Source organism: Pollachius pollachius (genome assembly GCF_949987615.1).
Source record: "Pollachius pollachius genome assembly, chromosome: 3".
NCBI lineage: Eukaryota > Metazoa > Chordata > Actinopteri > Gadiformes > Gadidae > Pollachius > Pollachius pollachius.
Window position 1 is genome coordinate 2,143,660 of NC_136936.1, and position 16,202 is coordinate 2,159,861.

General features: G+C 43.5%; 2 protein-coding genes across 10 annotated transcripts in view; one reads left to right on the plus strand and one right to left on the minus strand.

Annotated features, from left to right (window-relative positions):
• The window catches only part of stx1a (syntaxin 1A (brain)), a 26,860-nt gene extending 23,824 nt beyond the window's left edge, over positions 1–3,036 (plus strand). The window contains exons 7-8 of the mRNA XM_079732843.1: positions 1–30; positions 2,720–3,036. The exon at positions 1–30 is cut by the window's left edge and continues 81 nt beyond it. Of these exons, the coding sequence (XP_079588969.1) occupies positions 1–30; positions 2,720–2,797 (108 nt within the window). The 3' untranslated portion in view covers positions 2,798–3,036. The remainder of the gene's footprint in view (positions 31–2,719) is intronic.
• Positions 3,037–12,703: 9,667 nt separating this feature from the next.
• LOC307072885 (uncharacterized protein) overlaps positions 12,704–16,202 on the minus strand; it is a 47,092-nt gene continuing 43,593 nt past the window's right edge. For 5 of the 9 annotated variants that reach the window (XM_079732431.1, XM_079732433.1, XM_079732430.1 and 2 more), the window contains one exon: positions 14,925–15,752. In XM_079732431.1, the coding sequence (XP_079588557.1) occupies positions 15,460–15,752 (293 nt within the window). In that variant the 3' untranslated portion in view covers positions 14,925–15,459. Of the gene's footprint in view, positions 13,497–14,924; positions 15,753–16,202 lie in introns of those variants that run through there. The other 4 variants (XM_079732432.1, XR_013811703.1, XM_079732435.1 and 1 more) reach the window with 4 other exon arrangements.

A 16,202-nucleotide genomic window follows, 5' to 3' on the forward strand; every position in this document is an offset into this window, starting at 1 on the left:
GCCAAGAAGACCCGGAAGACCAGCAAGAGGGTGAGGAGGAGGAGGAGGACGGACCCTAACCCCTCTGCTCTTCTTTTCCTCTTCCTGTCCTGTCTCTCCTCCTCCTTTTCCATCCTCCTCCCCCCCTATCGCTCCTACTGCCTGCCCCCCCACCCCACCTGTTACCTGTCTGTCTGCTCCTCCCAACCCCCCCACCCGAACCTGTTACCTGTCTGTCTGCTCCTTCCAACCCCCCACCCCACCTGTTACCTGTCTGTCTGCTCCTCCCAACCCCCCCACCCGAACCTGTTACCTGTCGGTCTGCTCCTCCCAACCCCCCCACCCGAACCTGTTACCTGTCTGTCTGCTCCTTCCAACCCCCCCCACCCCACCTGTTACCTGTCTGTCTTCTCCTCCCAACCCCCCCACCCCACCTGTTACCTGTCTGTCTGCTCCTTCCAACCCCCCCACCCCTCCTGTTACCTGTCTGTCTGCCCCCCCACCCCACCTGTTACCTGTCTGTCTGCTCCTCCCAACCCCCCCACCCCACCTGTTACCTGTCCGTCTGCTCCTCCCAACCCCCCGACCCTCCTGTTACCTGTCTGTCTGCTCCTTCCAACCCCCCCACCCGAACCTGTTACCTGTCTGTCTGCTTCGGCTCCCCCTCCTTCCTGTATGCTCCCCCCCCCCCTCCTAGGGGGAGATGATCGACCGCGTAGAGTACAATGTGGAGCACTCGGTAGACTATGTGGAGCGGGCCGTGTCGGACACAAAGAAAGCCGTCAAGTACCAGAGCAAGGCCAGGAGGGTGAGTGGCCCCCCGTCGGCCCCCCGGGGCCCCCAGTCCGGGCCTGTGTGTGGCACCGGGGGCGAGGCCCGGTCTGTGAGCATGGCTTCTGTGTGCGTCCCAGCGTGTCGTTCTGTCTGGTGTGGCATGCGTCTCCGGAGGGGTAGGGCTGGTCTGCTTCTCCACTTCTGGACGACGGCGAAAGCTTTGTTTGTTGAAGAAAATGTCCCGCAAAACTTTACGACCTACGTCGATGCTCTCTGTTCATTGCGCGCGTTCTTATGTTTCCTTGGATTCATTAGCAGGATACACTGTGTCGGGCTGCTATGAGGTCAAGGTGCTTACGTAGCTGCCGCGGCTATCGCCGTCCTGCCTAAACCCCGCCCTACCATAAGGGTACCGTCGGCGGTGGAGACGCCAGCCGTAACTGAGCTGGGCCGAACCCATAGATAGTATATAAAATGGATGTAGCATCCGGGCAGACCTCAGTTATTCCAACCGCATCCAATTCTCTTGGTTTATTGCGTCGCCATCTTAGTTTGACTCGTCATAGTTTGACTCCGCCTCATTTACTTTAGCCAAAAAAGGGGCATTGATCTCCCGCCCCCCATTGATGGGGGGCGGGAGATACGCCCATCTAGGTGACGTACAGAGAGTGAGAGTGAGCGGCTAGCTGTCACTCAAGAGGCTGCGCCCCTAATTATTCATACATTTTAACCTCCAATAAAATAAAAACTAGCATAAAAACATTAAATAATAAAAATAAAAAAAAAACATTCACCCCCCTCAGTGTTGTCATGTAGATATGAACTAAACATACTGACCAGAATGTTTTTTTGGACCAGGCTGTAAATAGGTTTAATAAGACTGTGAAAACGGCCTGTTTAACATGTGAGTCAACGAAGAATTGCTCCCTTTTGGTACCGCCTCCTAGTGGCCACCCAGTGCTACTGCAATGTTTGTCACTTCCGCATTGGATGCTGGTATATCTCGCTGTGGTTGGGGCTTGGCCGAACCGCACCCTCACTACTGGGCTGAGGTGTGCTGGGTCCGAAGCGTACCCGCCGGTGGAAAAGGTTCATTAGTTTACAATCAGTGTGAGAGGAGGACATTTTGCTGAATGTTTCTGGACAGCGTAAGATCGGAGAGCAGGATTAGACTTTTCCCACCCACAGGTATAGGTCAACGGAAACGGTTGAGAGTGTGATCCTCAGAGCGGTTTCACTCTGCTGTGTCTACGATGAAAATGCGTTTGAACCTTTTCGCTGTCAACCTTTATAAGGTCTTTATTAGGGAACGTTCTTTCCAATATGAATAATGTAAAAAAGTGTGCGTAGAAGAGAAGGATCCGTCCAAGAATGGGTGGACCGCATTTGGTGCGGTCAGACCAGCGGAGGGCAACGCTGAACGTACAAGCAGAGGATCCATCGGTCTGGAAAGATGCATGACGGTACTATTACAGCTGCACTCTGAGGGGCGTTCGGCATCGGGTTCTTTCATTACCTGTTATTATAGTACAGGCTATTTGTGCCCTGGGGCTTTTTTTCGCGGTACCTGTAGAGTTTTAATAATACCTTACGTTTGCGACATGGTTAAAGTTACTCGGTGGAACAACACTGCCCCCTCGTGGTTGATGTTGATACTGCTGATGATCTGCACCTCATCCTGTCTCGGTAGATACTATCATGAAAGCGGAACCAAATAAAATAATGTTCTTTATTTCCGTTCATTATGTCTTTATTTTATTCTATACATCTTTCCTTCACTCCTGCCTTCCTTCCTTCCTTCCTTTACATTACATTACCATTAATGTAACATGAATATAACATTAATGACACATGAGTGTACCATTAATGTATCATGAATGTGACATTAATGACTCCTCAGTGAGCCCTCACTATTCATTCATCCTCTAACGTCCTCGTCCTTTTCCCGCTCATGTCTCTGATGCAGAAGATGATCCTGATAGGCGTTTGTTTGGCCATATGTGTGGTGGTCCTGGTCATTTCCCTAGCGGCGGGGCTCTCGTAGGCCCCTTGAGGAGCTTCTGGACTCAAAGCACGGTCCAGGAGCCACATCACCACCCTGAGGCTCAGAAGGCCCAGGATCCCCAGTGAATCCTGCCTCCATCCCCTGTTGGAGGCAGGGGGAAGTGCACTTAAGCTGTGGAACCGAAACAGTAATGGGCCCTATTCACCTAGCCGCCATCTTGGTGCTAAACGGCAGCTGGTGGTGGAACAGACCCAGCTAGTGCTTAGAACCAAGGCAGGACCAGGATGGCCGCTAGGGGGTAAGGCCCATGAAGGTCTTTTCTCCAAGTGTACCCCGGCTCAGACACTGGCTCAGATGAATGTCACCCATTAGTGACCGACTTGGAACCTAGGAGCAAGGCAGCTCCAAAGCCAAGAGACACATTGATGCATGTGATTCTGTGTTTCTGTATCCGTGTCGTTCGACATGCTTGTCTTGAACCAGCACTGTGTCTGCTGTTGGCTGTTCTGACAAAGTGGTTCTGACGTGAGTGTACAGAGTAAGTGTCAGCGTGGGATCATCATGCTGTGGGGGGGGGGATTTATACTCCTGTCAAATTGTCTGGAGGAATGCGGTGGGATTGGCCGTCACCACACTACCAAACCCTACGGCGGGCTGCGCACAGGGCCTCTGGGGGCCGTGGTCCCTCCAGAAGCACGGCCCCCCCTTTAGGGCCTCACAGTGGGGTCGGGTCTGCCCGCACAGACAGAACGGGGGTCCCGGTCACGGCCGTTTGCATGGTTTTCTCCCGATGCATGTTGTGGGCAGTCCATTTACAAAGCTCTGCATGCTTGCTGCATGATGCATATCAGTTACATAGGAAGCCACGGAACAGTAAACAGGAAACGGAACAGGAAGCCACACAAATACTAAGGGAACAAAAGCAATTATTTATTTCAATCCAGCGTTGATATTCATAGCTTTAAAAAATACTTGAATTCCCTTGATTGTGTTCAATTTTTAAAATAATAATAAAGCATTAAAAGTAATTTGTTTCACTGAATGAAAATGACTAAAGACAGTTAATAAAATTATTATATATTCCCTACAATACCCCCCTTTACCTTCCAATAAGGAGCCTGGTTAACCGACATACAATTACCCTTGCCAATATATATATTATCATGGGTACTATTATCAAATAGGATATAATTATACCACGGTGTCTGCATTGTGCATGATATGGCATTCCATGCTGTAACATACGTTTCCAACTTCTAATGTGTGGATTTCTCTTTTCTCTCCCAACCTGCTGCCCTTGATGACGTGTTTTAACCCAATCGTAAAAATCATGCAGAAGAAAATCCTGATTATCATCTGCTGTGTGGTGCTGGGAATAGTGATAGCTTCTGTGGTCGGGGGGACGCTGGCCTGACCCGACACCTCCGCCTTCCCGGCCTGCCTCCTGTGCACACGTGCACACACACACACACACACACACACACACACACACACACACACACACACACACACACACACACACACACACACACCAACAACAACACCAACATCCCACACTCACTCAACACTTTGCACCTCTAGACCAATAATTTGCAAAAAAGGCCAATCATCCACTCTTCAGCTGCGTGCGTTCTGGCTGAGTTCTGTGATCAGAAGGTGGCAGACAGACAGCCCCACTGCGGCCTCCCAGTGGACCTGCTCCTGCATGCCTTTCTCTTTGGTAAATGTCGGTGCTGCAAAATGTTTAATCGGAGTGTTGAGTGTTGTCAAAAGATGTGAAGGTGTTACTAAAAGTGGATCCTTCAAGGGAGAAAAAATAACAAAATGTAGTTCAAATTGACCATCACATCACCTGACTTCCAAGCGGGCCGTTTGGGGGTCCACTTTGGGTTGCCTAGGACAGGCGGTTGTTAACCCTCAGTGTTTGATTAACCAGGTTGAATTATAAACATCCACTCAGTTCTGGGTTTACTTACCGCATGGCAGAAGTTTTCTCCCTCCGTTGTCCTCTGCCTCCCTGCTGAATCCCTGCATGGTTAAGTGATGTGATGCATCCACATGTAGGATGGGTTATTGATCTGCTGTGGGACCATGGCTACTGACCACACTGCCAAGCCTCCCTTCCTGAGTGAGGTAGTCACTTAACCTGTTCCTCATTTGGCCTTACCAGCTTAAACAGCATCAGAGTGATACTCGGATGTTGAATGTGTGAGTCAACGCATTCGTGTGTGAGTGTGACATTGTGCGCGTGTGCTTGTGTGTGTTCATTGGTATGTGTTTGACTGTTGCGTGTGGTTATGACTAGACGTCGCTGTCTGTTCTGTTTAACATGTACATTCCTTCACAGATATGAAGCTCAGTAACCTTGCCGAAACGTTCAAAAGAAATAGGAAAATATGTTAAATAGCCTATCTTTAGTTTAGCTATTAAAGTTGTAATGATCATATGCACATTATCATGAGGACGTGTGTCCATCATCTGTTCTTATTTATCCTGGTGTTTTTTTTATTATTGTTAAATGAGCTAACTCATTGCATCAACACACTCAGCCAATTGTCCGCATGAGGTCTAGGTGGTGGCTGGAAAAGGCTCAGATATCAGTTATCACAATCTGACGACAGTGAAACTACTAAGACATGTTACCGTGATGCCTACTCAACGTGTGGCCTTTGTGCTGTGCTGGTTTGGTTTTGTTTACTTCTAATGTATATTTATGTTGTACTATTTTTTTAATAAAGTTTGTCTCAAAAAGAACCACTGATTTTGTGTAACACTCTCCATTTAATTATTATTCATAAACATAACGACCGTTATGAAATGGATCCAAGCACATCATGTAAAGTATAATGCTATGTATATTTATTATTAAAATTCACGTACAAACAAATGTATTAGACATTTCATCATCTTTACTGTATTGTATTATAAACCATTCACATTTAGGGCATTTAGCTGACGCTGTTATCCAAAGCGACTTACAATAAGTACATTTGTCAGTAGAAGAATTAAGCAATATCACCCTAGAGGGAGTGCTGTTGTACTGAATATCAGCACGGCTGTGGTTCGGCCGTAGGTACGAGGCCGTAGGCCGAGGGCCGAAGATAATCACAGCTGAAGAGGTTTTAGGAATGTCTAGGTGCTGGCTTGAGACCAATGGGGTTGTCGGTGAGAACACAGAGTTGTCCAGTCAGAGTTCCAAGGTTTAAAGGCTTTATTTTCCAAAGCTGCGAGCAGGAATGTATGGATGTGTGAAGATAAGTAGGCAGGATGATAGTGTGTGTAGCTAAGGTGTGATGGGTAGGTAGTTAGCTAGGATGTGGAGGTAGGTAGTTAGCTAGGATGTGGAGGTAGGTAGTTAGCTAGGATGTATGTGGTTCCCAGGAAGCAAACATAACAGTCCCTCCAGAAAAATGCGGCGTTTTTTTGTGATTGTTGCGGCCAAAAATCCTTGATTATGCGGCACGTTTTCTTAAAAAATGCGATGAAATATGCGGCATATTTATGCAATATTATGCGATGAAATTGCTGCTACTTGCAAAAACTGCGGGAACTTGCGAAAAATGCAGCTTTTCGATAACGTTCACGTCGCGTAATTACGTCACTTTATAACGTTCCCATGGCAACAGGTGGAAATGGCTGCTCTTGTGTGAAGTAAACGCAACATTTTTCAACGTTATGCTAAGATATAAGTGACTTTTTCGGAACGAAAATGCGGGGATTATGAAATCATGCAAGCCCCGCATATTTTGCGCGGAAATCGGCAATTTAATGCTGTGAAAGTGCGGCATATTTGAAAAAATGCGGCCCCGCATGAATATGCGGACTTTGGCTGATTATGCGTTGAATTATGCGATCGCATAATCGCGTTTTTCTGAAGGGACTGACATAAAGTACAACAATCAGCTCCAAAATTCATGGCCACAATTCTGTTACATAAATCATTTAACAAGCCTTATACGATTACATAACAAAAGTCATTGTCCACAAAACAAACTCTCATTGCTCATTATACACACACAAGGAGTTCAAAGGCTCACAGCTCTCAATGTGTACAGTGTCTCTGAACAAAGGAAAGGGTCACAGGTCTGGCGATCGCGTCGATTGACGTCGGAAGGTTCAAGAACATTCGCGAAGTCGTTCATTGAGTTCAAGAACATTCGCGAAGTCGTTCATTGAGCGCGACAAGACAGATAGCCCTAACTTTACAAATTACATTTATTAGCGTTCCTAACTTTATATTTGTATTGCATTTAATTGTTTAATCGAATTTAGCAAGTAACCTCTGTGTTTAATGTGTAGTAAGCCGAGTGTTTAACCGGGAATGTTCTTGAACCTTCCTACGTCAATCGACGCGATCGTCCGCGATCATCTGTTGCCAGGCAGGTTTGGAATGGATTACGTATGGATTACGTACCCGGTACAAATTTGGTGTGACAGAGCCATGAAAACAGCAATGGTCCAAGAGTCTCGTCTTCTTCATACAGAGCCTTCTGAGGATGCCGGTACCCCTGGAAGTGCCGCAGTTGGAGGTGATCCAGAAGCCAGGGAGGACTTACTTTCACTCTGCATCGTAACAAAATGACTGTTGCGTTTTCATGTTCGTCTGTCATGTTGATAAAGAATCACGTCTTACATCTCTTTTCTTTTTCTGTTTATTAATTTCTTCACAGCTCCGGCACATCATCAGCAGCCATGGCACGTGCTTAGTCTTAACGGTCAATGACCCAGAATGCACTTCTATACAGAAACAAAATTAAACAACCAATCACATCAGTGTACAATAAAGTTGGATACAAAAATAGGTCGTAATCCACATAATATAGGGGTATATTATTAACAAATAATAGAGATTACATTATGAGAACACATAATTTAACAATGACAGATAAGCACTTTGAGCAGGCTCTCCTGCTGAGTAGGTGGGTCCACGCACACACACACACACAGTGTATGTGTCCCGGTTCCGGTTCTATTTAGCCTACTATATAGGCTAATGCCTTTTGCACTTTGTTTTTTTGCAATTCTTAACCGTACAACATTGCAAAATACACATTTTTTATTCCTACATAACTCCAAACCTTGCCTGCTTGCCTTGCAAATCAAAGGTTTCCGACAATTTGCCTTAGGCCTACCTTCTTTCTTAGCTGTGGATGTTATTGAACTAGAAGTTGAACTTGTTATGAACATCGCACGCTGCCATTGCCGAATGTCGCTACTGAGTCAAATCACTCCATAATCTCTTTTAAATTTCTTATTCCACGAGTGGTAGGCTACAATGACGTGCTGTTTTAACGGCGCAGTCCCATCTACGAGACGTTTGCTTAGTGGTCTATAAGGAAGGCGCTGCAGCGAGGAGCGACATGGGATGGATCGTCACTTAATTTAAACTTTTTGTTTCCTTTCGTTAGTGTGTGTGTGTGTGTATTTAACATTGTATATATATTTTTTATGGGATTGGTTAAACCGCCACCCGCCCAAATTAAATTGTGTGTGTCAAACCAATTATGTTTTTTTTCATCTGACAATTGAACACCTTACATGTCTACGGCAATTTTTTGCAAAAAATAGCTTTTCACCCCGTTATGTACAACTTTGACATTTTGGATAGGTTTTTGTTGCTAGCCTTTGTTGTTCCATTACCAAGAAGTAAGGTTGGTTTTTCAGTGGAACTTTGTTTCATGTGGGTAAAATGATATTTGGTGGCGTAATTGAAAAAAATATTATTTTGCCATCGTCACATTCAGTTTGAGTTTCTGTTTTATCTTGATAGACCGTTATTAGCGTGTCATTCTTAATGAAAGAACATCAATGTGAGTATAGTGGTGGCGATTTTCAAAATAAAGTAAATATAAGGTAATTTAAAAGTTAGTTAAAAGTTATTTATTTCTTGGCGACCCGGTACCACACGAGTCACCCCCGGACCCCGAGGTGGGGGACCGCTGCTCTAAACAATAGCTCTTTACAGCTGGCATTCTGGAATGGAACTGGTGAAAAAACGGACACACTTTCTTATACTTGGTGTACTAGAATAATCGCTGTAGCTGATGAAGCAAAGAAATAAGGTGATAAAGTAAAGTCAAAGTATTTTCCATGAACAATGATTTCAATACAAAGAAATCCTAAATAGTTCCTAGTGACACATTCCAGTACATTTACATGCTACTATCTGGCTAACCTTCAGTCTCTCTACTTACTATAAGGAATACATGCCTCCACTTCTCTGTCTTGAACTGCTCAGAGCTGAGGTTGAGTTCAGAGGTACTGCCCTTCGTGTCTGTTGGGGAAACTTCCAGCAACAGAAAATAAAGATCACTCGTACAATTGGTGCAAAACAAGGCATTTGGTGCAGTGTTTTACTTGACAAATTTGATCCGAATAACTGCATGCAAGTCTCCTTTATACGATGCTTTAACCTCCAGAGATCCAGCCAAAAGGCTTCCTGCTAGAATGTTATAGAAAGAAAAAACATCAGAGATTTATAAAATGTTTTATTTCTATATTTTATTTCATGTCTCTTATCAATGACATTTGAACTCACATAACAGGGGAACAATATGTCTCACAACTGACGTTTGAAATAAAACCAATGTAGTGAATACAATGTTGTGACTTTATAGCTTTTAAAAATTCTTTCTTCATTCCTCAAGACTGAAGCCACCATTTATTCTCCTCAGGTCAGATCTGTTTGAGAAAAAAAAACATTAGACTGCTGCTGTGCTGTTCGGGTATTTAAATTATAATTATTTCCCACGTTCAACAAAGTAGGGAGAATGGCTTTGGATATGCAAAACAAATGTCCTGAAATGACAATAATTAATGGTTGGATCCCAGGAGATGAAAGGATAAAGAAGCCGTTGCTCTGGTTCGTGTTAGGCCTTGTCATAATAAAGTGGGCAGGGCTTATTGAGAAAACCCATTCCTAGTTACAACTCACCCACACGATCAGTAGGGCTGGGAGGAAGGATCAGACCCAGGGTGATGTATAGTTGCCGGTCCCTCTCCAACATACTACCAATCATCGCCTTACTAGAACTCTCCCCTTTCGACATCACCGTGTCGATCAGACACCGAGCCCGGTCAGCTCTGCCCGCCTGCTCCTCCATCAGGGAGTGCATGTCGTCGGTACTCAACACTTTTCCCTGCCAAAGGTCATCCAGCAGACATTTCAAAACTGGGAGTGAAACTTTCTCTACAAATCCACGACGGATCTTTTTTAGGTCTGAAAAAGAATGCAAAAGGCAATATTAAATGTACAATACTGTAGTCAATATCAATTCATCGTTGGCCCGTTTTAAAAACAAATAGCCTAGGCCTAGGCCTAAATACAAAGATAAAAATGAACGACTCCGTTGGTTGTGATTGTGTAGGCCTCCTGTGGTGAAATGGGGTCGTGGTCGGGCCAAAGACTCTGATAACTTGGTTCAGGTTCCTCGTTTTCTCACATGAGCCTGCTTTCTTCTTACTCTCCTCTGCTTCTTATTAAAGGCCTACTGCAGTGTTTGATATTGATGGCCAAAATAACCGAACAAACACACCACATATACAGTACAGATATAGGCACACGTTAAGGCCCATGGTGAAGACATGTCCCAACGATAGGGGCCTTCAGATGCTCACACAATGCACACACTCATTCGAATCTATCTGCTGATAACACTCGGCCACAGCCCGGGGTGCTCAAGGCCAGGCAGGTGCTCTTGAGAACCCCCCACACCAGCTTTGACACACACAACTCGCAACACACAATTCGCTAGAAGAAAACACATAAGACTGATACACCCAGAAGGACATTACGCTCATTTGAAGCAGAACCTCTACAGAGGCGAAGCTCCGGATGACCTCAGCGCTGTTAGGGACTTAGACATTTTCGCTCGACCGATCTCTTACGCTCTATAGCTCAGTATAACCTTTTTCACCTTACTAAATAAATCCGAGGACCTCGTGCCGACAATTTTATCTCCGCTCCGTCTCAGTTTATCTGTTCAAGTAACTAGGCAGACTATGTTTCCCAACAATATCGAGCCTGCTGCTTGAAGTGGAATAATGTATAAAGAAACTGCTCCCTCTGCGTCCACCTGCCGAGCAGCAGAAGAAACGGAACCTGATCGCCCAAATCTCTCAAGTTCAAATAAGCAGCCGAATATGAACCCCTATCATATATGGCAACCATTGTAACCTACAGCAAAGTGTGCAACATAAAAAAAAATGTAAAACACGGCCTACCTTCCATCGCTTACGTGGCTTCTCCCCTCTTCGATTTAACTTTCGTTTTGAAGCTTCCTCATTCTGGACGATAAGTGAGATCAGGATTCTTGGAAACCACGCCCACTTAGAAGCCCGCCAAGCAGCAAACCAATCACCACCCCACACCTGTCGTCTTCTGGAGGAGGCGTCCGATCCTTCTTTAATTGGTCCATGGTCCGAGCGGAGCAACGCAGACGGACATGTATCTATTCAGGGGAGGCCGTTGACAGCAGGCTCCGTTTTTCAATGACTACCTGATTACAACATACAAATAAAAACAGAAATACAAATGTATAATAGATATAAACAGTCGGTCAAACAACCAGAACATCGTTTCAATAAATATAAATAGGCTAATACAATGGGACAATTAAGAAAGCTATTTAAAACACGAACAATCCTTATGCAATGCGACTTCAATCATCCCCTTGAGTTCATCTTTAGGTTCGGGAAATATAATTATTACTGGATTAATCAGAAGTGCAAACCCATGTTTTGTGATTGTCTGTAGGCCTAGACTATGTTGATATTCAGGATTGCAGGACTGCATATCAAACCCTCGCAGACCCCGAAGACCTCGTAATTACAGGTAGAGAGAGATAGTTATTATGTTTACGCAATCTTTTGAATATTTATTGTAAAAAAGCAGAAGGAATCCGATTGTAGCCTATTAGTAACATCATTTTATTTTTTAAGTATTGTAGTTTGATGTTTATAGGCTAAAGGACGACCAGGGGTGGGTGTCGTTGTTGTCGTTGCATTTACAATGCATTAATTATAAAAATGTATAGGCTACGATACATACAAATAATAATAAAAAAGGGGCTACTAATCGCAAATGCAATTATGTCTGGAACCTCTTCGATTTCCAAGGGGAGGCCTCGATCACTCCGACTGGCAGTTGGACAGACCTCACTCTGAACTCAAAATGCCTCAACAAACAGAGAAACCCCATTCGATTCGATCAGGAAATACATCATACGTCATTTGAGCATGGTGTGGTTTTATTTGTCTGCATGTCGTATGTAAAGGCCGCATGATATATATTTTTTAATTACACAAATGTTATTAATGTATTCCACAATAATAACTAATAATAACTGTTTCTGACAACGTTATAATAAGGCGACAACATTGAACTAATGAAGTGTGTCCCACTTTCGACCGACTCCAATCTGGCCGAATGTTAAGTAAAACGAACCATATTATAGGCTATGTAATTTATATATAGCCTTTTGTAGCCTACTATCAATTCCAAACACATATTTCTTAAACTGGCGGCAGGACAGCTGTCTGAACGACGTCAGATCAGGACGAGACCCGTTTTCCACCAACTCCAATTTGGCATGTTGTTGAATAGGAATTACTAGATATTGTGAACATTACGTAAATACACCGGAATGCCCAAAGCAGACTGTACTTCCTGAGGAAGCTGCAATCATTCAACATCTGCAGGAAACACCCGTGGATGTTCTACCGGTCGCAAGCGTAGAACATCCACGGGTGGTGTGCTGGAGGGGCCGCATATCTAAAAATGACTCATGATTTGATTTGATTTGATTTGATTTATCACACTCAAAAATTGTCCCAAGTGCAGTTCTCAAACCACATCCTCTCAGGTGTTATAAAAGCCATTGATTTGGTTAGGTGTTGGCCTCCCACGAGGTAAGGATGGCGTCTTCCACCATCCCAAAGTTCCGACTGTGTTGCTCGCTGAAGAAGAGAGGGGAGCGGTCACACCAAATTTGTACCGGGTGCCAAATTTGTACCGGGTACGTAATCCATACGTAATCCATTCCAAACCTGCCTGGCAACAGATGATCGCGGACGATCGCGTCGATTGACGTCGGAAGGTTCAAGAACATTCGCGAAGTCGTTCATTGAGTTCAAGAACATTCGCGAAGTCGTTCATTGAGCGCGACAAGACAGATAGCCCTAACTTTACAAATTACATTTATTAGCGTTCCTAACTTTATATTTGTATTGCATTTAATTGTTTAATCGAATTTAGCAAGTAATCTCTGTGTTTAATGTGTAGTAAACCGAGTGTTTAACCGGGAATGTTCTTGAACCTTCCTACGTCAATCGACGCGATCGTCCGCGATCATCTGTTGCCAGGCAGGTTTGGAATGGATTACGTATGGATTACGTACCCGGTACAAATTTGGCACCCGGTACAAATTTGGTGTGACAGAGCCATGAAAACAGCAATGGTCCAAGAGACTCGTCTTCTTCATACAGAGCCTTCTGAGGATGCCGGTACCCCTGGAAGTGCCGCAGTTGGAGGTGATCCAGAAGCCAGGGAGGACTTACTTTCACTCTGCATCGTAACAAAATGACTGTTGCGTTTTCATGTTCGTCTGTCATGTTGATAAAGAATCACGTCTTACATCTCTTTTCTTTTTCTGTTTATTAATTTCTTCACAGCTCCGGTACATCATCAGCAGCCATGGCACGTGCTTAGTCTTAACGGTCAATGACCCAGAATGCACTTCTATACAGAAACAAAATAAAACAACCAATCACATCAGTGTACAATAAAGTTGGATACAAAAATAGGTCGTAATCCACATAATATAGGGGTATATTATTAACAAATAATAGAGATTACATTATGAGAACACATAATTTAACAATGACAGATAAGCACTTTGAGCAGGCTCTCCTGCTGAGTAGGTGGGTCCACACACACACACACACACACACACACACACACACACACACACTCTATGTCTGCCGGTTCCGGTTCTATTTAGCCTACTATATAGGCTAATGCCTTTTGCACTTTATTTTTTGCAATTTTTTTGCAAAAAAGAAAGCCTAGATTTTAAAGAAATGACAACTCGAGCCTATTAATTCCAAAATTCGCTGCAAGTCCACCGTACAATATTGCAACATACACATTTTTTATTCCTACATAACAACTCCAAACCTTGCCGACTTGCCTTGCAAATCAAAGGTTTCCGACAATTTGTCTTAGGCCTACCTTCTTTCTTAGCTGTGGATGTTATTGAACTAGAAGTTGAACTTGTTATGAAAATCGCACGCTGCCATTGCCGAATGTCGCTTCTGAGTCAAATCACATAAATATAAGGTAATTTAAAAGTTAGTAAAAAGTTATTTATTTCTTGGCGACCCGGTACCACACGAGTCGCCCAGGACCCCGAGGTGGGGACCGCTGCTCTAAACAATAGCTCTTTACAGCTGGCATTCTGGAATGGAACAGGTGAAAAACGGACACTTTCTTATACTTGGTGTACTAGAATAATCTCTGTAGCTGATGAAGCAAAGAAATTAGGTGATAAAGTAAAGTCAAAGTATTTTCCATGAACAATGATTTCAATACAAAGTAATCCTAAATAGTTCCTAGTGACACATTCCAGTACATTTACATGCTACTATTTGGCTAACCTTCAGTCTCTCTACATACTATGAGGAATACATGCCTCCACTCACTCTAAAAGCACCTGAGCTCACATTTCTACTCAGATCTTTAGAGCCATGGGTGAAACCATGAATAACGTTACACATGAATCCACAGAAGTGTCAATGGTGACCCAAAAGCTCTACACTGATGTATTCCATTGTTTATAGAATGGTGCTGAATTTTATTTAATATGATAATATTTACTATATTAAAAGTATTGATGGATATTATGTTGGCATGACAGGTTTAAAAATATGTCAAATAAATGAAGCAAGAAAGCAGCCTTTTCCAAAAAACACTTTTATTTTGCAACAAACAGACGTCTGGACATTCCTGGGTCAGGATAATGTCACGGTGAAAACCCTGAGAGTGAGATTTTAGTTATATCCACGTTAACATGTATAATATATATATATATATATATATATATATATATATATATATATATATATATATATATATATATATATATATATACACATAAATATGATATGACCCAATGCTAGCTGCAATTTGGGGAAAATTATTCAAAAATGTCTAGATAAGCAAAAACAAAAACTTTCTTTGGCACAATGTCAACTTGTTTTACCAAGTCTGGAATCACGACCATACAAAAATAACTTTAAAAATATGTAAAAAAAATCCTATCTATATTTACAGTTTGGGAATTTAGCAGACGCTTTTATCCAAAGCGACTTACAACCATTCATACACACGGCGGAGTAAACCATGCAATGTTCCATCAGCTCATCGGGAGCAGTTAGGGTTAGGTGTCTTTCTCAGGGACACAGAAAAGGGATCGAACTAGCAACCTTCTGTTTACAAGCCAACCTGCCAACCTCCTATATCTGGATATAGGAGGTACCCGAGAGGATAAGCTTAGTACACTTTATATATGTATGTATGTATAGGTATATATGTGTGTATACTGTATGTACTAGCACAGGCAGGAGGTCCTATTCTAAACATGTGTTCAACAATTAAGTACAAAGTCGACAGTAATATTTTTCTTAAAAAAATACACTCATAGTTAGAACTCAGGCCCACTAGCAGTAGGAGAAGAGATCAGACCAAGGGTGATGCATAAGGGATTGTCCCTCTTCTTCATACTATCGATCATTTCCTTACTTGCTGTCTCCCCTTTCCCGATAACCATGTCGATCAGACACCGTGCCATGTCCGTTTTGATCTTCTCCTTCTCCATCACAAAGTCCTTGTCCTCAGTACTCAACAATTTCTGCTGCCAAAGGTCATCCAGGAGACCTTTGATAACTGGGATTGAAACTCTCTGCACAAAATCAGAACGGATACTTCGAAGCTCCCCTGGAAGAAAAATCAGAAGACAATTTAAAATGAAAATGAGCAAACACGATAGTTGATTAATTAAACCCGTCTTTATTGGGGTTGTAGTGAGTGTTACATAATTCACCTACAGTATTTTGTTATGTGTTGTTCTTTACACTGTGTTAGGCATGTCTTTTACTGTCTCTGTGTTTCAGGGATCGCTGTCCCTTTAAGGATTACGAGCTTCTCATGACGCGGAGCCCGATGCGGCATATGTTCTCTTGCAGCATGTTTTTCCTGTTTTCAAAAACTAAATAAACGAGTCACACAACCGTGTGCTCAACGTGCGAAATTGTATCCTTCATTTAATGCAATTTCCACACTGGTGACCCCGACGTTAGTCTGCTGGACATATCCAGGGACACGACACGACCGACACGACCATGACCGAGAACGCTGTTACTCTCAAGCTCCCCGAATTCTGGGAAT